General features: G+C 39.3%; 1 protein-coding gene across 25 annotated transcripts in view; it reads right to left on the bottom strand.

Annotated features, from left to right (window-relative positions):
- The window catches only part of SYNE1 (spectrin repeat containing nuclear envelope protein 1), a 445,076-nt gene that overhangs the window by 210,905 nt on the left and 213,197 nt on the right, over window positions 1-20,974 (bottom strand). For 23 of the 25 annotated variants that reach the window (XM_070488115.1, XM_070487809.1, XM_044761490.2 and 20 more), the window contains 11 exons: window positions 19,795-20,151; window positions 15,676-15,812; window positions 15,278-15,455; window positions 14,622-14,804; window positions 10,077-10,220; window positions 9,606-9,761; window positions 7,404-7,568; window positions 5,581-5,753; window positions 3,862-4,015; window positions 1,038-1,181; window positions 63-227 (listed from right to left, as the gene is read on the bottom strand). In XM_070488115.1, the coding sequence (XP_070344216.1) occupies window positions 63-227; window positions 1,038-1,181; window positions 3,862-4,015; window positions 5,581-5,753; window positions 7,404-7,568; window positions 9,606-9,761; window positions 10,077-10,220; window positions 14,622-14,804; window positions 15,278-15,455; window positions 15,676-15,812; window positions 19,795-20,151 (1,956 nt within the window). Of the gene's footprint in view, window positions 1-62; window positions 228-1,037; window positions 1,182-1,991; window positions 2,010-3,861; window positions 4,016-5,580; window positions 5,754-7,403; window positions 7,569-9,605; window positions 9,762-10,076; window positions 10,221-14,621; window positions 14,805-15,277; window positions 15,456-15,675; window positions 15,813-19,794; window positions 20,152-20,974 lie in introns of those variants that run through there. The other 2 variants (XM_070488424.1, XM_070488586.1) reach the window with 2 other exon arrangements.

Below are 20,974 nucleotides of genomic sequence, written 5' to 3'. Positions count from 1 at the left end.
ATTAACTTCCCATTGCTTAAAATAATAATTCCATATTCAGAATGAAAATTCCTTTGCTTTACCTGAAGATCCCGCAATGTTGACTCATGAGTGTGGGCATCACCTTCAAGAACTGAGTATCGGTCAAGCTTTTCTTGTTCTTGCCCCAGCCAAACTTCAAATGCCTTCAGGTCTCTCTGATACTCTTGGTGCAAACGAACTAGTTTTTCAGACTTGGTTACTGCTTCCTGTTATTAACGTTTAAGATAATTAAGAAGGGAATACATTACTACGTGCACTTTCAATGTACTGTAAGAATTCACTTTGGGAATTTTAGAAAAGCATGATTAGTAAATAATTGGGAGACGAATGGTTTCCTAGAAGAAGGAAAATTCAAGGTTTCTGTAAAAAATATAATTACATAGTGTCAGGATTAAAAGAGATCTTAAAGATCACTTTGTTGAATCAACTTCCTGATCTCTGAACTCCTAATGAAATGTAACAAGGACATACCAAAAAAAGGAAATAACTTTACTTGTCATAAAAATAAACTTTTGCTCATGAAAAAATTTGGAATTCTTAGACCCTGCCTTCAGTGAGGATTTGGACTCATTATGGATTTAATTTTCCATATACTTTCTCTAATGAAGTAGGATGCGCTCTAAAAAGCTATTTTTATTTTTTTTGTGAAGCCTAAATGAAGAACGATAAATATTATTGGTGACCATTTCCTGCTTTAGAAAACTCTACTCACCACACATAATAAGGCATTTATGAGTCTTCATTATGAAGCCATCCAGAATTTTTCTTAACTTGGTACACTTCTAGGATTTTTGAGTTGAGAATTATTTTCTTCAGTAACTTTCACAAACTAACAATATTTGAAGATTTTGTTTGGTTTTGCCAGTGGTGTATTTAAGGTATTAATATTCATTTTGCCTCTTTTGTGCTGTCTACTTTCATTGTCTGTCATTTTTAAAAATAAATGAGTCTTTAAATAAGCACAGCTCTAAACACTGGTATTTCAGTGAGTCCACATGGAACACAGTCAGCCATACCTTGGCCCTCTCTTTGATTGCCCTGTATCGCTCCTGTAGATCCTGGAGTTCTAACTGGGTGACGTAGTGTTCTGTCATGCCAGCTCCCTTGACTTCGATGGTCTCCAGCAAGCTGCTGTGACTCAGAACTTCTTCATTTAGTAACTAGAGAACATTCAAAAAAATAAAGGAGTTACCACATACACCATCCTATCAATGATACTGCTAAAATTAAGATGTTTTAACTGTACAGTTGACAAGTGATCTCAGATTATGGATAGATAGATAGATAATCTACCCATCCATCCATCTATCTATCTATCTATCTATCTATCTATCTATCTATCTGTCTGTCTATGAATGTATGTGTGTGTGTGTGTGTATGTGTATTTGATATCTGGCCAAGAATTTTCTCTGAGATACTGATTCCAATTGACTTGGATATCTCAAACTTAATGGGTCCAAAAATGGGCTCTGGATCTGCACTTCATCCCATCCTTCCCTAACCCACACCAAACTGCCTTCTCCTTCAGTCTTTTTTAAAACAGTAAATGCCTCTACTTCCCACCCAAATGGTCAATTCAGAACACTGGAAGTCACCCTTTCTCCCCGCTCTCCATCATTCCATCTGTGATGAAATCGTGCTAGTTCTATCTCCTCATTATATCCTAACATTTGTCCTCATGTCTCCTGCAAACTCCCTACCCCATGCTGCTATCATCTTTTACATGGACTTTTGCAATATCCTGCTTGGCAGGTGACAGATTCTCTGCCACCAATTCTTGTACTGTCCCTTTTTCCAAACTCCACACAGCAGCCTGGGTGATAAAGATCATAAAGGGAATCATGTCATCCCACTCCCCCCAGCTTAAAACATGGATTATCTTCCCAGTGCTGTCAGGTTCAAGTGGAAAATCTTCAGGCTAGTTAGCATGGCGATGCATGATCGGGTCCCTGCCACCTCTGTCAACTCACCTCTGTTTATTCTCCGCTCCAGCGATACTCCGCCATTCTTTTAGTTCCCCTTTCGAGCCAAGTTCTCTCCTACCTCAGGGCCTGTGGACATGCTGATTATTCCATCTGGAATACTCTTTTCCCACCTCCTCCCCAGATCAATTTCTCTGCACTAAATTCCTTAGGGCATAGTCCACTTGTCTACTGTTTGAAAGAGGCCTTTCCTAGCCGTTCCCTGACTCCAAGCAATCCTGTCCACAGTACTCTCTGACAGCATGCCACTTTTTTCTTCAAGGTGCTTATCACCAGTTACAATTATTTATTCTTGCATTTATTGATTGTACATATCCCCACCAGAACCCAATCTTTGTTTCATTTACCTAGAATCTGGAACAGTGCCTGCATGCAGCAAGTTCTCAATATTTATTGAATAGATGAATAATTTAATTAATTAGGCAGCAGATAATTATGATTATATTAATTTTCAGATGCATAAATGAGATCCAGAAATGTTAAGTGATTTGACATACATCACATAAGGTCTTTTAGTCATTCGGATAACTTTTACTCAGCATTTGCTCTGTGTCAGACAGAGTCAAATGAATAGGATATAAGGAACATTAAGCAACATTATCCACTGAGGGAGAGAGATATGTAAGCATATATTCCATAAAATTGATGAAGAGATATGAACAACAGAGAACAGAAGAACTAATTAAGCCTAAGGTGGTGGTGTTATCCTAGCAAAAATGGCTTCTGAACTAATTCAGAAAGGTGAGTAGGAGGGTGCCAGGTGCAGAGGCTAAGGAATTCTGTGAGAGGAAACAGATTCCGCTAAGGCATGGAATCACTTAATTCCATTTAATGTGGCACATTCAGGAAATAGTGAGAAATACAGTAAGGCTGAAGCATGGGTGGAAGGAGGGTGAGAGAGGGAAGGAAATGAGGAGGGCAAAGGCAATTACTGAAATTCTTAAAAACCAGGTGAGGGAGGTTGGTTTGACACTGTAGACAATGGGAAGGCAACAGGGCACACAGGCAGGAAAGGGAGATGTTCACCTTTATATGAAGAGAACAGTAGATGGAGACAAGAGACAAAGCAGGAGTTAGGAGTCTGTTGCAATTCAGGGAAAGAAGGATGGATTAGAGCCAGGAGACATTTCTGAGATGGAATCAGCAGGAGCTAAGGCCTAATTCAGAGTGGGGATGAGAAAGAAGGAGCTGGGGATAATGAAGTTTCCAATTTAGGATATTCAGTATGAGTTGACACAAATGAACTGAGATTGAGAATATGAGTTTTGGAAGGATTTTGGAGTAGAAGATAGCAAGAAATGCTTAGGACATGGGAAAGTTGAGGTGGAACAGGTCATCCATGAATGTGCCCTGGAGTAAGGCTATAAATCAAAGGTCTCCAAAATTTTATATTTGAATACTACTATCAATAAAAAACAGATTTAAGAACATATCCCCAATATTGCTATTTATTTAAAAACTCTTTACATGAAGTACCCTTTTCATAAGCATTATGAAAAACGTACAAAAATAGAAACACAACAGGATGTGATAAAAAGAGAGCATTTTTACTTCCTAATGATGAGCAGGCTGAAGATATTAAAAGACAGTACAAATTGCCAAATTTAAACGTATCATAAAACATGGGTCTTTGAGGTTTTCCTGGAAGAGAAAATTTTCACTCACTAATAAAACAGCCACAAACAGAAGTCTGGTTTAAGAGGCCGTTAGAAACTATAGTCAAAACCCAAAGGATAATTTACCTATGGGAACACCCCTGATTACCAAAAATGGGATATGGATAATCCTATTTTTGTATGACAATGGCATTCTGAAGAAGTCTGTCAGAGAACACAGGGAATCAGAAAGCCAGCCCCACCTTGGCTTTCCCCAGAGCAGTTGTCTTCTCCCGCAGCTCTGCGTACTGCCTTTCAGATTCATTCAGGCTGGCTTCCACACCATCCATCCAACTTGAGAACTGGCGAACGTCATCCTGATAACTTGTCCACTTAGACAGAGCTCCTTCAAGTTGACTGAAAGGTATTTGATAGGACAATAATCTATATTGAGAAGCCTTATAAATCCAACCTGCCACCCTTTGTCATTGTCTGCTCTGTCCGTTCCACCAGCAGGAAGCCCAGAGACATGGGCAGGCTTGGGGTGGGCTGCGTGGCGAGGGCTTGCCAAATCTGTGTCTGGGTCCCTGGCAAGTATAGCTTCAGGAGGCCAGGGACAGTTAAGTCCAGGCCAACAGGAGGAAAAGTGGGACTGGATATAAAACCTGGCCCAGGTCGCATGAGACACGAGGAGGGCAACACCACGAGAGGTCCCCTGAGCAAGGCTTTCCTGGAGCCAAGACTCTGGGCAGGAAGAGAATCCATACTTAACTCCATCTAGTTGACCAGGGCATCCAGAGGAGAGAAAAAAGGAATAAAAGAGGAAAGGGAGAGTCAAGCAAGAACAAGCACAATAACTATCTTGGATGAGATTTAAAAATCAAAAATTCACAATGGAAAAATAGGGTAACATTTCCTGAATTGGTCTAATTATTAAAACCTGATTATTTCTCTTATAGATAAATTAAGCATTTCCTTCTCTCAATACGGATGTTTCATTTTAAACTCCATTAATCACTCGTGTCTAATTTTACAAGCATGCTTTGAGTCCTTTTGTAGCAGACACTGCGCTCCACCCACACATACCCTCAGACCCCACCACTGCAGCAGGATGCCAGCTGGACTCCTGATTGCCAGCTTCACGCCCCCTTGGCCTGAGGGCAGTCTCCGGTCGGGTGGTGGTGCCCTCTCAGCTCAAGGGTGATGTAGGCAAGAACTGCCAGGGATTTTTGCCTCCTGGGGGGCAGCCCTCAGCTGCCCTCCTGGCTCCTGGCAGCTTGTTTATAAATATTCCAGCCCCCCTGCCCTCACTGGGTAACTCCAAGACACATGGTCTATACTGGCTCCCACCATCGCTGGCCAGATTAAGTTCTAGCTACCCACTGCAGGACACTGTTTGATAACATGCCTTTTACTGGCTGCTCTCCCTTCCTCAGCACTCCTTCCCATTCCCCACTGGTGTTTCCTGTGGTTACTCCCCAAGGAAAGTACTTGGTTTTAACTAATATATCTATAGATGATGAAACATTTGTTGATCTTTTGACTTTTTAAGCAGTCAACAACAGCAAAAAGAAACACGCAGTTATAGTTCTATTAAAACATAGGCATAGTGTTGTAAGTCAACCTAAATGCAAGACTGTACCTGCCAGTTTCTTTTGTTCTAAGAAGAAAAAAGGGAGGGAGAGAGGAAAGGAGGGAGGGAGGAAAAGAGGGAAGGAAGAAAAAGGGATGAAGGGAGGGAGAAATAAAGGGAGGGAGGGAAGGAGAGAGGGAGGGAGAGAAGGAAGGAGGGAGGAAAGGAGGGAGGGAGGAAGGGAGCAAGGGAGGGAAGGAAGGAGGGAAGAGAGAGGAAAGGAAGTAAGGAAGGGGGGAAGGAGGGAGGGAGGAAGGGAAAAAAGAAAACCCTAGGAACAGTCTGTTCCTGAGCTATCACATTGATTTTTAAGTAATGGCTTTGCAGCAGTCGCTCTAGCATCACTGACCTTTTACAGCGAATCCCTGCAGACAAGAGGGCAGCCCACATGTCCTTCACACTCTGCAGTTGCTGCTGAATGGCAGCAACACCTTCCGGAGAGGTGTTCTGAAGGACAGACTCCCCTCTGGTCACTATCATTTTCATCTGGATCTCTTTCTCCTGTTTCACTGACAGCAGAGCCTATAAAAGCAAATACGGAAGTCCTTTGTCATTTGTGTGTTTAACATTTATGACCTTAAACATTGCAGAGCTCCAAAAGATAGCAGAATGACAAACAACTGTGTTGAGCCCTGGATCTCTCAGGCTGATGCAGTGGAGGGTGGGAGAGTCACTTGCTGTGAGGGCCAGTAACCCATCACCAGTTACCCGCTGGTCTCCAAGCGGCCTTGACTTTTCAGGTCTCAATTCTTCTCTGAATAATTCCTTCTTTCCACTAAAGTTTGATTTCACTGGTTTTCAGTAAGAGAAAAAATAGACTACAATAGAATTCAGAAATTCTCAAAGGTCACAGGATGAAGAGCTTTATAGATTTCAAGGTCTCTAGCACAATAAACTGAAAGAAATAGATTAATTCATAGGCTAACTTAAATATTTCAAGTTCTTTGCAAGCTCTACTCTTTTTCTGTATAAAAAGGAAGATTTGAATTCAAAGTTATAAAACCGATAGTTTCCCCTAAGGGGCAAAGCTTCATCTCTCTCCCTCATCTGGACCTTGCTGACCTCTCCAGATTCAGCTTCAGCCACTTAGTACCGTCAGTTTTTGCTGCAGCAACAAGGAACTGCTAGCAATTTTTCACACACCATGCTACTTGTTTTCCTAAGATTTCACTCATGCTGGCACCATTCTCAAATCTTGGTTTAGGTATCAGACTTTCTGAGAAAACTCCTCTGACTCTCAAGCCATCCCTTCTGCACAGTTCTACTCCTCTCTCTGTCTACAACATCCTAAGCATATCCCTCTCTGTTATTATTGTCTTCTCTGTTTCAGCCTCCAGCCTCAGACAATGAAATCCTGAGGACAGCGACCATATTTTACTCATTTTTGAATCCCCGGTGTCAAGACAGAGTGCCAGTTTCTTGCAAGATACCCGGTATATGAATGAGAGGTAAATAAATGCAGAATAATTATTTTATCACAAATGGAAAATAGAACTAATATCTTGGGATGAGAGAAGAATTGCTTAAATGATACAGGCAGGCAAGCAAGTTGAAGAAGATGGGAAATGTTTTGCCCTATAAAATGTTTTATCAAAGTATTTGCTCGGAATAAATATTGTCTGTGATGCAATTTGAAACTAGCCTCTTAACTGGATATATCAAGCAAGTAACCACGTTTAGGTTGCTATTTTTTAAAGTTATTTTATTGAGGTGGTATTGGCTTATAACATTGTGTAAATTTCAGGTGTACATTATTATATTTCGGTTTCTGTGTAGACTGCTTCATGTTCACCACCAATAGTCTAGTTTTCATCTGTCACCACACATATGTGCCCCTTTACCCTTTCCGCCCTCCCCCCACCCTCTTCCCTTCCAGTAACCAGCAATCTGTTCTCCTTATCCATGAGTTTATCTTCCGCATATGAGTGAAATCATACATTATTTGTCATTCTCTGACTTTTTTCGCTTAGCATTTATGGGTGAACATGTCTGGGGTCAAATGATTCAGGAAAGCTTAGGCCAGGACATCCTATGCAAACAGGGTCACACCCACAGAGCATTCTTCAATGTCTTGTGGAGAGTGTGACATAATCCACCAGGCAGACAGAGACTTGACAAACTTCGAGAAAAACAAATTCTGTACATTAGAGAAATTTCTCTAAAAGTGCGCACCTCAAGTTTGAGCATCCTGCTGTCCAGCACGCTTTTGTCAGATGTTGGGTGGCAGTAAGAGTCCAGCATGTGAACGGCATCTGTCATCCAGTCCTGAAGTTCTTTAATCCCGAGGGAGAATTGATTGTGCTCTGCCACAGTCCTATCCAGCCTTGACACTTTCTCCTGGAAAGGACAGGAATCGGTTTCCAGCTGTCCACGCCACAAAGACTTCACAGCCTAAAGCTACGCAAATTGTAAAGCTAGCCATTTGTTTCAAATAACTACCATCAGCCATAAATCCATATGCTGCGCAGATCTGATCATGTCTGTATTAATCTGTGAGACATATGGAATATCTCTCTCAATAGTAAAAATAGAGAATACTTGGATCAGAAATCAGAAAAATTACAATTTACTGCCCCTCGACTTTCTCGTTATTCTTCTTTACGACAGTTGTGACTGTTTTCCCAGAATCAGTAAAATTTCTTCCTAATGCCTTGTCTGGGAGACCAATCAAAGCATTTCTACCTTTCACATGTCACATTTGGCTCAACTGATACCACATACCCATGTGGCCTACACTGTAGCCAGTTCTAAAAATCAATCATCTGAGATTTTGGAATATCCCTAAATTTTAAAAATTGGGACTATAAAGGTGATTTTATTAATTAAATGTTATATCCAACACAGTGAAGACTTTATGAATATAGTTTATAGCTCTGAAAGCATTCAAATATCTATTGATTTTGTTTTTAGTGGGGAAGATTGGCCCTGAGCTAACATTTGTTGCTGATCTTCCTTTTTGCTTCTTTTTCTCCCCAAAGCCCTAGTACATAGTTGTATATCCTAGTTGTAGATTGTTCCAGTTCTACATGGGATTCCTGTCACAGTTTAGTCTGCGACCACGATCCCAACTGGTGAAGCCTGGACTGCCAAAATGAAGCACGTGAGCTTAACCACTTGGCCACAGGGACAGCCACTCTATTGACTTTTGGTGTCTAAATAATTACAAAGGAATAGAAAGATGTCCTTAGTTCATTTTAATTCTAGATATGCACCAGATTTTCTAATGACAAAAAAAGGTAACATATCCATAGAAAAAACATGGATGCAAACCCAGACTATTTACTCCAAGACCTATACTAGTGGAACGGTCTCAATGATGTTTTATTGAGGACTCAAATTAGCAGACCAGGGGCTGGCCCCATAGCATAGTGGTTGAGTTAGTTCAGTGTGCTCCACTTCACCAGCCCAGGTTTGCAGGTTTGGATCCCAGGGACAGACCTACACCACTCGTCAGCCATGCTGTGGTGGTGACCCACATACAAAGTGAAGGAAGACTGGCCTGGATGTTAGCTCAGGGACAATCCTCCTCAAGCAAAATAAGAGGAAGATTGGCAATAGATGTTAGCTCAGGGTCAATCTTCCTCAGCCAAAAAAAAAAATTTTTAAATAGCAGACCAGAAGTAAGTCCACACTAAAATAGGTGAAGCCAAATTATAGTAGGTTCTTTACATTCTAAGATCTGAAATGCAAGAGAGAAATGTAGGGAACAAATGTTACAAGGTGGGCCTGCCCCACAAAGTTCAAGATGGGTCTGTTTTATATCAGCTGAATGCTTTAAATGAGGTCAAAGTGGGATCCCATTTATTTTTTTCTAAGCTGTTAGAAAAGAGAGATAATTAGTTATATGGATCATTGCCAACTTTTAGCTCTGTTCTAGAATCTGAACTGAAACTCTCAATCAACACATCCTTGCCTGCTACGTAATAAATATAAAGGACTTAGGTTAAAAAATTATCCCAAACTCATTATATTTAGTCCACTAAAATTTAAACTGCTTTGAACTCATGTTTTTCTAAAGTAACTTAATGTGAGCTTCTTTATACACGAAATTCTGAAGGTTTGCCTTATGTTTATGCTTTGACTCTTCAAAATAAGAGCCCTGGGGAACATACCATTTCAGTATTAAAGGGAATATTTTGTGCAATAATAGATTGGAAATCTCTTCAATCTTGGGAACCTCCCTTGCTCTTTTCAGACAACCACAGCAAGAGGAGGCAACACGAATGTTTGACTCGGATTACAAGGCTGGGAATAACACGTACACGCCTATGCCTGACCTGGGCTTCTCGGGCTGGATACTCTGCACAGCCCTACTGAGACTCCAGATTTGGGACCTCGGTACCACACTCACACACAGCACATGGCAGGCGTTACCTTTGTTAAATTGCTTAGAGCTAGATACTGAGAAGACAGCTGCGACACTCTGTGCATAAAGCTCTTGCTGGCAGCTTGTCCTTCCCACAGCTGCTGAGCTTTCTCTTTTAGCCTGTTGAGCTGAGGTTCGTAGCAGTTTATTTCCTCAAGGACAGACTGAAAAGCACAAGCACGTTACTATTAAGAGGCAGGGGAAAAGCACATGGGGACGAAGCTTTGGCCCAAAGAACATGGAAATAAACACTGACAAGCAATAGGTGTGCCCTGAAGACTTCATTATTTCCAAGTTACACACAGTATAGACTATAGGACGGAAACAAATCATACCAAAAGGAAAGCCAGAAAACATAAAATCTGTCAGACAGAGGGAAAGGACACACTATGTTCAAGGTGGGTGATCTAATTGAGGATGCTCGGCATGCTCCTGAATGCACGGATGCACAGAGGATGAGGATAAAGACTGGTCTTCACCTGGAGCTTCTGTTGTTCTCTCCTCTTTGCGGGCAGATCATACAGGCGGTTGCTGCTTTCATGCACCACCTTCTCGGTTTTACTCAGCCAGTCCTGTACAGGCTCAGCGCTTACTTCAAAGTCTTTCATTTGGATCTTTAGATTCTATGAGGTTTTAGACAGTGTTAGGCACAAAAAAAATTTTAGTCCAAGTCCAAAGTCCTTCAGTTGGCATTCAGTTTGGCCCTTGCCCTCCCCTCCCCTTCTTTCTCTGTTCCCAATGTCTGGAACATTCTATCGTTCACCTTAGCACCTGTAATGATTCCTGAACATCCTTTAAGAATTTTTTATGGCCCTACTTTTTAAAAAATGAACTTTTCCCTAATTATCCAGCCCACCTCAGGGTTCACACCCACTTCTCAACTTCTATCAGATTGTTGTTTATTTATTATATATTTGTTGTTAGTGCTGTGGATTCTGACTCCTAGTGAGCCTGTGTACAGCAGAGCAAAACCCTGCCTGGTCTTTTTGAGCCATCCTCTCACCTTCCAGCACTCTATCAGACAATGCTCTACTGCTATTTATAGGGTTTTCATGGCCAATTTTTTCAGAAGTGGGTGGCCAGGTCCTTCTTCCTAGTCTGTCTTGGTCTGGAAGCTCCACTGAAACCTGTCCCCCATGGGTGACCCTGCTGGTATTTGAAATCCTGGTGGCATAGCTTTCAGTATCACAGCAGCTGCCACAGCATGACAACCGACAAACAGGTGGTGTGGTTCCCTGACAAAACGAACCCAGCCGAGGTGGTGAGAGCACCACATCTTAACCCATAGACTCCCAGGGCTGGCCATTGTTGTCTATACCAGTTACCATACACTTTGTCATAGACTGGGTTAAATGGTGAGTTTCCATCTCACGCAGGCATGCCTCATCTCCACAGCTAGATTACAGGCTGCATGAGGACAGGGCCAGTGTCTAACACCTCCTGGGACACACCATGGAAACTTGTGGGAATATAAATAAATATTAGCAAACATTTTGTCGATTTTGATTAATGTTGAGACAAGAAATAGCATATGCTTTATATGCTTATTATATTCATAATAAACAATTTATTATAATTCATAAACATATAAGAAATACCAAATAGTGGTCTGTGTTTATTACCTAAGAATGTTGTGACTACTTCCATAGACACTTTGTAGGCACTGATAGCTGTACAATGTATTTGATAAAGTTTTATAGGGTGCCATTTCACTTTGGAAAGGTGTCTAGGTCCTATCTCCATTGTATAAAAGTGCTAGATTGAAGTGAATTTGAAATTTATGATACCACATGACCAACCAAAGTCTTTTAATTAATCAGAGCTTTAGATAAATTATCAAAGAGCAAGTCCATGAAGGTTAGCTGAAAAATCTAAGTGGTAAAGTCTGTAGGAGCTTGAGGGTCCATGACTCAAGGTTCCATCTGTATCTGATTCAGGGTGTCCAAAATGTGGGGACAGCCATGCCTGCCACAGTCACCCTTAGGGAGATGGATTAGCTATGAGAATGCTTTGAAAAATTAAAAGTGCTTCACTAATGTAAGATACCAATATTCCTGGAGTATTTTACTAAAGGTAAGCCTTATGAGGGCAGGGATTCTGTTCTGCTTTATTCTCTGCTGTATCCTCAGAGCCTAGAATAGTCCTTGGCAAATGGAAGATGCTCAGTGAATATTTGTTGAATAATTAAATAAATTCATAAATTCAAGGTGTTTCTATCTTCCTGCTACTGGAGTCTTGGGGCTACTACACTGCAAACCGGGCACCATGATTAGGAATTTAATTCTACAGGACTGAGGAGCAAAGTATTAGGGGCTCAGTCAGAGATATAACACAAAAAAGTTGGGTTCCTAGTCTAAGGAGTGAAGTCACAGGGTCTGGGTGAGGGGCCTGGGAAACATGAATCAAGACAGCTTGATACTAAATCAAGCAACTCCCAATTCCTCATGTACTTCCTATCAACAGGGGTGCGTGCCTTCTCATTAAATCTTCAATCTACTTTCTTTTCCAATTGTTTCTCCCATGGCTTCAATGACCACCTACAAACTCTTAAATTTATAGAATTTTTTTATACATCACCTTAAGTCAGACTGTCTGGGTTTGAATCTTTTCTCCATCACCTAATAGCTGTGAGAATTTGGCAGATTATTTAACTACCTTTTCTTTAATGTGCTCATTCACAAAATAGAAATAAGAGAGCGCCTCCCTCCAAGAATAGTTATAAGGATTAGATGCATGAATATATGTTAAGTGCCTACAACAGTGCCCAGCATTGGTAAAAGTTCACTATCACTGTTATTGTAGCTCTACCCTTTCTCTTGAGCTTTGTACTCATTTGAAACGCTACTTTCCTGTCCATTATCTGCTGAATGTCTTGCAGGCACATCAAATCTAACATATATTAAACTGAGTTAATTTTTGCTATCCCCTCCAAAACTACTTTTCCTACCATATTCATGTCTCAGTTAATAGCATCACCATTCACGCCATCTTCTAAACTAGAAATGAAGGACTCGGACAATTTCTCTTTCTTCTCTGTGCCCCTCATCAAATTAGTTACCAAATCCTGTTGTGTTTTACCTTAGAGATAAATTCTCCATCCATTATCATTTCCTTAATTCAGATCCTCATCTCTCTCACCTGGAAGATTACGAAAAGTTTTCTCTGGTCTTCCAGCTACTTACTATTCCCCATTTTGGTCTACGCTGTGGTCGGAGAGGTGACAAGTTTATTCCAGCTTGAACACCTACAGGTTCCTCACTCAGCCTTTCTCAACCAGGATTCTGGAAGAGAATTATGCCCTAGTGTCCTAAGCGATCCACTGTATGTAATGAATTACCTTCTCTCCTATGCATCCAGAGTAGTATGGGTTATGCTGCATACATGAGAAAATTGAGAAAATAGATGCTGGTGTGGGGTTCAGATAAGGAACCCTGATGGAGGGCCAAGGTCAAATTGCTTAATATACAAGATATTTCACTATGTGGAGCTAATCTTCACCTACAGTCTTATCTTTGTTGCTCTTCTCGCAAAACTCCAGGTGGATATCAAACTTCTCAAAGTACCTGATTCATGGTTTTCACTCACGACTTCCTGGCCCTGCGCATTCAATTCCTCCCACCTGAAATGCACGTTGGCCTCGGCAAATTCAAAGAATATTTAGCCCTCAAGATTCAGTTAAAATGTCACCCCTCTGGAAACCTTCCTTGACTTCTCTAAGAAGAGTTAGCTGCATCCTTCTTTGAGTGACTACCATATCCTGAACATACCTATAAAACACTGCAATCATGTCTTTACATACTGTTTCCCCCTCTAGAAAGTGAATTCCCTGAGGAAAGAGAAAAGACTAACCTTCTTGTATTCCTGATATAGTGCCTGGCACATAATAGCAATTATGTTTCTACTCCTAATAGAAAGGAATGAGAGAGAGGGAGGGAGGAAAGGAGAGAGGGGAGGAAGAATGAGAGGGAGGGAGGGAAGGAAGAAAGGGGTGGAGAGAGGGAAGGAGGGAAGATGGAAGAAAATAAGGAAGATAATTCCTGACCTACTCATCTACTCTCAAGCATCTCTTGAACTAGATAATCTTGCAATTAATGCTAGATGTGCTACACTCAACAGTAGATGCTTCAGGGCTGAGGCCACATTGCCCTAATCATCCCTGTATGGTTTAAGAGTAAATTTCAAAACACCGCAGAATGGTTATCCCTCTCTATCCAATGAAGGACGCCTGTCACGAAAGAACAGCCACCATTACAAAGGAGAACTACAGTGGTCTTTAGTTAGGAAATAATCAAGGAAATATACATTTGCTCTTTCTAGATATTAATTCTCTATTATTATTTTTTCCATCCTGCAATAATTGTGATCATAATCAAGTTAAGGATCTATTCTACCAGGAAGTATTGTTTTAAAAAGAAAAAAAATACTCTCCATGCCTTGAAATTTTTCTCCAAGTGAAGGGGTGGCACACAGAACAGATTATCTCACAGGAAAAAAATAATTGCGTTGTGGCAGTAGTTATGTTACAATTATAGTAAATTTAACTTATATTGTCTCTAGATAAAATGAAATTGTACATCATTGTCTCTTTGCATTACCAGCTCCTAAAAACCTACTACTTGATGTCTGCATTAGTTATAATATTTCCTCTCATTTACAGTATTTTGCAGCCTTACATGAATACATCTGTTCATCTTCCTGGAAGAACTCCCAAAATTCAGGGATTTCAAATGAAAGATTAAGTGATACGTGTAAATGTAAAAACTAGTTGTTCCTAGTGGGATGGGCATGGCCAAGTCTATGGTACTAGCCCCAACCATGCAGGAAGGTATTCCTCAGTAGGGCTCATGCTTCTAACACTGAGCTGTTTCTCACAGTTATCCATCTTCCATTTATATTCAGAGAGGGATGACCAAATTGTTGACAAGGGGACTTGGATATTGAAAGTGTGGTTTTACTAACAACCACAACAACATCAACAATAAAAAACAACACAGACCATGCCCACGTGATTGGCTATATTATACCTCGAGGGCAGACTCCTTCTGGTGGAGATTTGAATGAAAATTTTTCCAATCCTCTTTTGCAGTTGCAATTTTGGCCTGGATACCATTAGCTTTCTCTTTGGTCAACAGAGTACTCAAAAGTTCTCCTTTAGATAGCATCGTATTTAGCTTGTGTTGTCCATTTTCACTTTCTGACAAAAATTCCTATAAAGAAAAATGTGAGATTAGATCTAATAAAATGCTCTATGCTTTAAAATATATTGATTTTTCTACTTGTTTCTCAATAAAATCAAAGAGAAGAAATAAACAATTTTTATTGTGTATATTAAGTGACTAACACTCTTTTACCCTATCTGTACATGGGAATAATAATCTTATGTACCTGACATGGTTACTGTGAAAATTAAATGAGAAAATGCACTTAGAAGGCTCAGGTACAATGTTGGTCACATAGAAAGAGCTCTTATTATTTCCTAAGTCCCTATTAATACATAAAAATAGCACGCATTTATATGAATGGGCTAGTTTCTCTTCAAACACAATCAATTGTTTTAAACAGGGATTTATTTTAAATTTGAGTTTCTGAAGCAAAACTTTAAAAGACTTATAAAAAGATCTAGACACACCTTTTTAATCCATTTAACCACAATTGTTACAATTAATTGATAAACTCTTACTTGTATTTTCTGAAGACTTGTTGAAACTTCACTAATATTTTGAGGTATATCAAAACATTTGGCGGTAGTGATTTTTGCATTAACCAACCACTGCTGGAAATCCTTGAAGGCTCTTCGAAATCTTTGCTGTAAAATCTGTTCTTTATTCTGACAGCCCTTGGATGCTTGCAAACAAAGACTAAACCCATGATTTGAAACATTTAATGGAAGGAAAGAAATGATAAAGTAGATTAAAATAATGTTTGATAGAATCAACACTTAGAGTATGCACTCATGTCATTTAGCAAAGTATTTAATAATTACTTATATTATTATTGAAATCACATCTTAAAATAAACAAACCTCTGGCTTCTTCTTTGTGTGAAAATATTTTGAATACCAATAAGGTTCATGCTCACCAATTATATTCTTTAATCAGGCCAGAAACTTTCCCACTGTATGTACTCAGGTCTCTGGAGAATCGACAAAGTTCGTTCAGCTGAGACTTGAGATCCTCAGTCTTAGGCTCTGCTTTCTGTAGGGCATCCAGTATCTCCTATTAGGATATAACAAGATGGAGGAGCAAGCATTTAAATTGGGTAATTTCCACATCCTGATACTACACGTGCCTAAATCATATTATTAGCGAAGGAAGAGCCAACACAGTAAATTCAGTAAAGAAATCAGGCCTATTTTCAGGATTTCCCATGGCAAATAATAGGACTTGGCTACTTTGCATCCTTTTCTAGGCACGGATAGGCACTCCAGCAGCAAATGTTGCCCAGGAGTCAAATGATCAAGTAGTCAAATAACTTAAAGTGGGACGAGAAAAAGAAAAGAGAAAAGAGCCAAAACTGTAAAACAGTCTGGCTAGGCCATTGCAAGATATGTGTACTGTTTCAAGGTGAAGGGAAATCATTTCAAAGCAAAGCAATATTTATTTTGGATGACTACATATACGGCAATTGATTTCATGCAGTATATTCAGTTAACTTTGCCATTAAGGATTTGTTATAGTCCACAGGTCTGATTCAACCACTAATTCAGTCATTTCATAGCTTCATTCATACAGTCATCAAATATTTGCTAAATGTTTGCTATCTGCCAATCATTTTGCTGGATTCTGGGACCCCCAATATGACCAAAGGTGTGGTTCTTTTTCTTGGATAGCTCACAATTTAACGGATGAGAAAGAGACGTGAATAATCACAGTGCTGTGAATATCTAATCCAAAAATAAAGTCTTGGGGCTTGATAAGTACACCCCTGAAATCAAGACCATGGTCCACGGAGTTACACACTGTGCTTTGCAATCGGAGCGTTTTTCTTACAGGATTGTCACAAAGAGCAAATGAGATCAAATTAGCACAATTCCTGGCACACTAAGTGCCTAATCAGTAAAAATAGCAGGTAAATAACTCCCAAACATTTAAATGGGACAGTGTGGATAATGGTCCGCCAAGGTGAAAAAACAAAACTAATTAAGGAGGAGAGGCAAGAAGATGAGTAACTACTCAGACAGCTGTTGCTGTTACTATTATTATCTTGAGAGATTTTTATCGAGACATGGCCTAGATTTATAGGAAAACCACGCCTCTCACCAAACCAGGTCTGTGTCACATTCCTAATCCTTGTAAATGGCACCACTGTCCTCCCAATGATCTAAATCAGAAAACTAAGCATCATCTTGGCCTTACTCGTTTCCCTTCTCACTCCACACAGGAGAAAGGAGGTCTGGTCTAGTCTTTATCTAAAATATCTCTTTTATCAGCTCTCGTTTTTTCTCTGCATCTTGACTCTCACAGTCCCCATTGACATCTTTGTCGTTTCTTTCTGGAATGGCACAATATCTTCTTAATTTGAATTCTGTTCTCTAGTTTTCTCTTGTTTTTCCTCATTCTTCAGTCACTCTGGATCTTCATGCTGTTCCTCCACCTCACCCATCAGATCAATTTGTAATTGTACCTCGAGCCTCAGCTCAGATAACGACTCCTCTAAGGATTCTGCACCCTCCTCTCCACTTTTGGGGGCTCCTCATTTGAGGATAGACAGCACCTTGTCTGCACTTCCTACAATCAAGTGTCCCCCTTGGTTTTGAATTTATAGGCCTTTCCACCTAGTCTGTGACTTTGAGAGGAAAGATGGTGTTCTCTTGGTTTTAAAATTCTTTACGTAGCTTAGTGTCTGGGCTAGAGGAGTCTAAAATATTTTTATTTACAAAATTCATAAATAATAACTAGAAAGTTTCTGAAACTCCAAATGCTAAACTAGTAACTACTATTTTACAAAACATTGAACCTTTTATTTAAGGAGAACAGAAAGAATAATAAAAATAAGATCTAAAGAAATTTACCACATACCAAAAAGTAAAAAGAACCAGAGATTCAAAGTAGTCACATTAGCTGATAATTTGTCCAATTAAATGATATCCAAAGTGAAAAGCTTTGGACCAAAGCTTTATACTAAAAACTTTCTATAACTGCATCGTAAATTAAAGCATTTTAGTAGAGTCTTTCATTTTATAAATATCAGGTCATATTCTTCTGTTTCACTTAATCATAGAATGCATTTTTTTTTGTGCTTAGAGGTTGTACAGGTTAAGAAAATTGCTAAATTTCTGACTCTAATAACCTAATGGATATTAAAAGACATGAGTTTTGCAAACACAGTGAACAAGATTTTTTTTAACATGATTTTATATAGTTGATAGATGATAATTCATTTTTATTTTTTAAAGGATTTCTTGAGTATCATCACTTAATTACAGAAGAGAAAGTAAATACTTGTGAAAGTTCCTGATTACTATGATTTTCAACAATGGCAAGCCCTACCTAATAGCAAAACAATGTCATAAGACCTCTTGAAAATTATTGTTTTGTAAAATTTTTCCTATGCATTCATTGTAATGGAAATATTATCCCCACTTTTAAAAATCTTTCCTAGTTTCATTGAGATGTAATTGACATATAACATTGCGTAAGTTTAAGGTGTACAATGTGTACATATATTTTTGTGTTTATATATTGTAAAATGATTACCACCATATCATCATCTAACACCTCCATCCCATCGCATAATTATCATTTCTTTTTGGTGGTGAGAACATGTATTGTCTCTATTTTTAGATAACATACGATTATTAGAAATAAGAGAAAATCTGAATATTGAGAGGCAATGTAGTATTGTCATCGAAAGCACGGGCCCTGGAGCTGCATCTGGAAGTAGATCTAACTGAAGAGCTGTCATGGTTGAATTGTTAGTACATTTAAAAGTCCACATTCACTTTTGCATTACCGTCTATCTTTTTTATGGGCCTCACCTATTATTTTCATGAATAGTATCAATGTAAAAAATGATAGCTCAGAATAGTAATGTAATTTAAATACAATCAAATATTTCTTTGAAAAAATTTCACTGATATTCATGGAAGAGAAAGGAAACAAAAAAGAACCCAGACATTGTAACTGGTTTTTTGATATCAGAGTGAATAATACTGACATCAAGGAAGAATTACCAATGTCCTTGTCCCTGTTTGACAGAACTTCTTTCTGCACTTTATTCTGGTGCTTAAACCTAAACTCTAGAAAAGGCATCAGAAAAAAAAACAAAACCCTAGAAACATTATAAAGAAAATAGTATAAAGAGATGATTATAAAGTTTTATTTTGTGGGGTGGTATACATGTTTCAAGTACTTGATTTAAAACAAGACAATGTTGGAAATACTACATGACTTTCTTCCTGGCTGGAGCTATTTTGAAAGGATTATAATATAAATAGAAACAGAGAAGTTTACTTTATGAAAACCTCCTTTTAAGGACATCCATGATTCAGAGCACTATAAAATTGCAAATATTGAAAGGTTTTCCAAGATACTATTTAACAGCAAAAGAAAGAAAGAGAATTTCAAGCTTCTGCCCATTCTTCACTCTCCTTTTTATGCTTCCCTTTCTCACATTCTGAAAGAGCTGCCATCAGTTTAAAAAAAAAAAAAAGGTCAGAGAGCAACCACCGAGCATGACGTAGGAGTTCTGTTAACGGGTTAATTCAAGCACAGCTGTCAAAACCACACATAGCAGAGCTAATCAAGGTGAAAACTATTAGTTGAGCTTTATGAGATTACCAAATACTTCTTTCAAAGCTAGAAATTCAATCCTTTAATTGTTGGAAATAACTCACTGGCAGGAAACAGCTATGACTCTCTGTCTATTTATGCCTCTACCCACAGGCCATCTTTCAGACTGAATGGCTGAATACAATATTACAAACTCTTACACCATAAGAATGAAAGTAAAATGTTTCCACTAACAATAAATGTTTCCTACAATAAATAATAATTCCTTCTCCCCTGTATCTGCATCTTTACAAGTTGGATTTATGAGAGGAAAAAGATCCCCTTTGAAAATTTAATAGGATAAGTACTTATTTCTCCCAAGTCTGAGTGTTGCATGTTTTTAGTTAACAAGGATTATTTTAGCATCAATGAGACCCAAACAACAATTTTAGCATAACCACCAGTAGAAAACAGGAAGCCCACTTACTTGTCCTTTCTGCCAGCATTCCACTATTTCCTTATCTGTGTTCTTGCCTTCCAGGAGAGTTAACTGCTGAGCCCAGCTTGTCAGAAGGGCACTGAACTCTTCCAGGCCCTGCTCCAGTTGAGCCACTTGGCCTGAGAACTCCTGTTCCGAAAGAGCCATTTGGCTAACGAGGTTCTCCAAGCTGGTCTGCGTTTGGAAAACACTGTCTTCCCACTGCTTCCAGTCGGCGCACAGGGCCTGCATCTCCGTGTCCATGAGCTCACACCCACTGGCAGTTGTGTTCTGTTTCACCGCAGGAGCCAGAGACTCCACTCTGCTCAGGCGGCTTGCACCAATCTCTCTGGAATCCATCAGCTCCTGTAATGGAATATCGCCATGGTAACCGAGAAGGCTGTGAGTCACTTGCCCAGCTAGTTTCCAAATGTGTTCAGAGGGGGACCCTGTCCTGCTAGGAAGTTTTAGCAAGTGTGCCACAAGGAACCAGAATCAATTCATCCGCCCACCCCTAAGTTAGAATAGCAGAGAATTATCATCGTGAGCGTCAAGGCTTGTGGCAAAATAAGCAGAGGAATTCACAGCATCCTGTAACACACTAAACCAGGACCCTGAAATCAGGCTTTGTTTGAATATACGAAACTGTTTTGACACTGATTTAAATATTTGCCTGTGGTGCATTGCTCCCATAAACACGTGAATCTGTATTTCTCCCTAAGTTGATAGACAAGCGAACGAGGATTGCTGCAGAACTATGCTCTGCTCGTGGTCTATACCCCAATTCCATCTTCTTCCACAAGACGGGGGCTTAGATCTCACTTCTGTTCTAGAGGAATCATGCTAACCCATCCCACCAAAGAATGAGCCCGGCTCAATTTCAGTGCTTCAGCACCTTAAGTAAACATTTTTATAGTAACTAAAACGAATAATTCACAGAGACTTAATCAAAAGTTCAAAGCAATCTTTAGACTGGGTTCATTTATTGCTATTATTTTTACTTTTAAAAAACTCACTAGAAATTGAACAATTTAGCTATAACTTTTAGGCCGAAAGCACACCAATATTCCAAAGGACAACAAGATAAAATTAAAATATGCATTGCTGATTAGGAAAAATAGTGACATCTCTTTCCGAGAATATATTCTTTTGCTGAAATTTCTTTCACTGAATTCATCATCTGGTTTTT

This window comes from Equus asinus, chromosome 1 (assembly GCF_041296235.1).
Source record: "Equus asinus isolate D_3611 breed Donkey chromosome 1, EquAss-T2T_v2, whole genome shotgun sequence".
Lineage (NCBI taxonomy): Eukaryota > Metazoa > Chordata > Mammalia > Perissodactyla > Equidae > Equus > Equus asinus.
The sequence above is the reverse complement of the archived record's forward strand: the minus strand, read 5'-3'. Positions and strand labels throughout refer to the sequence as shown.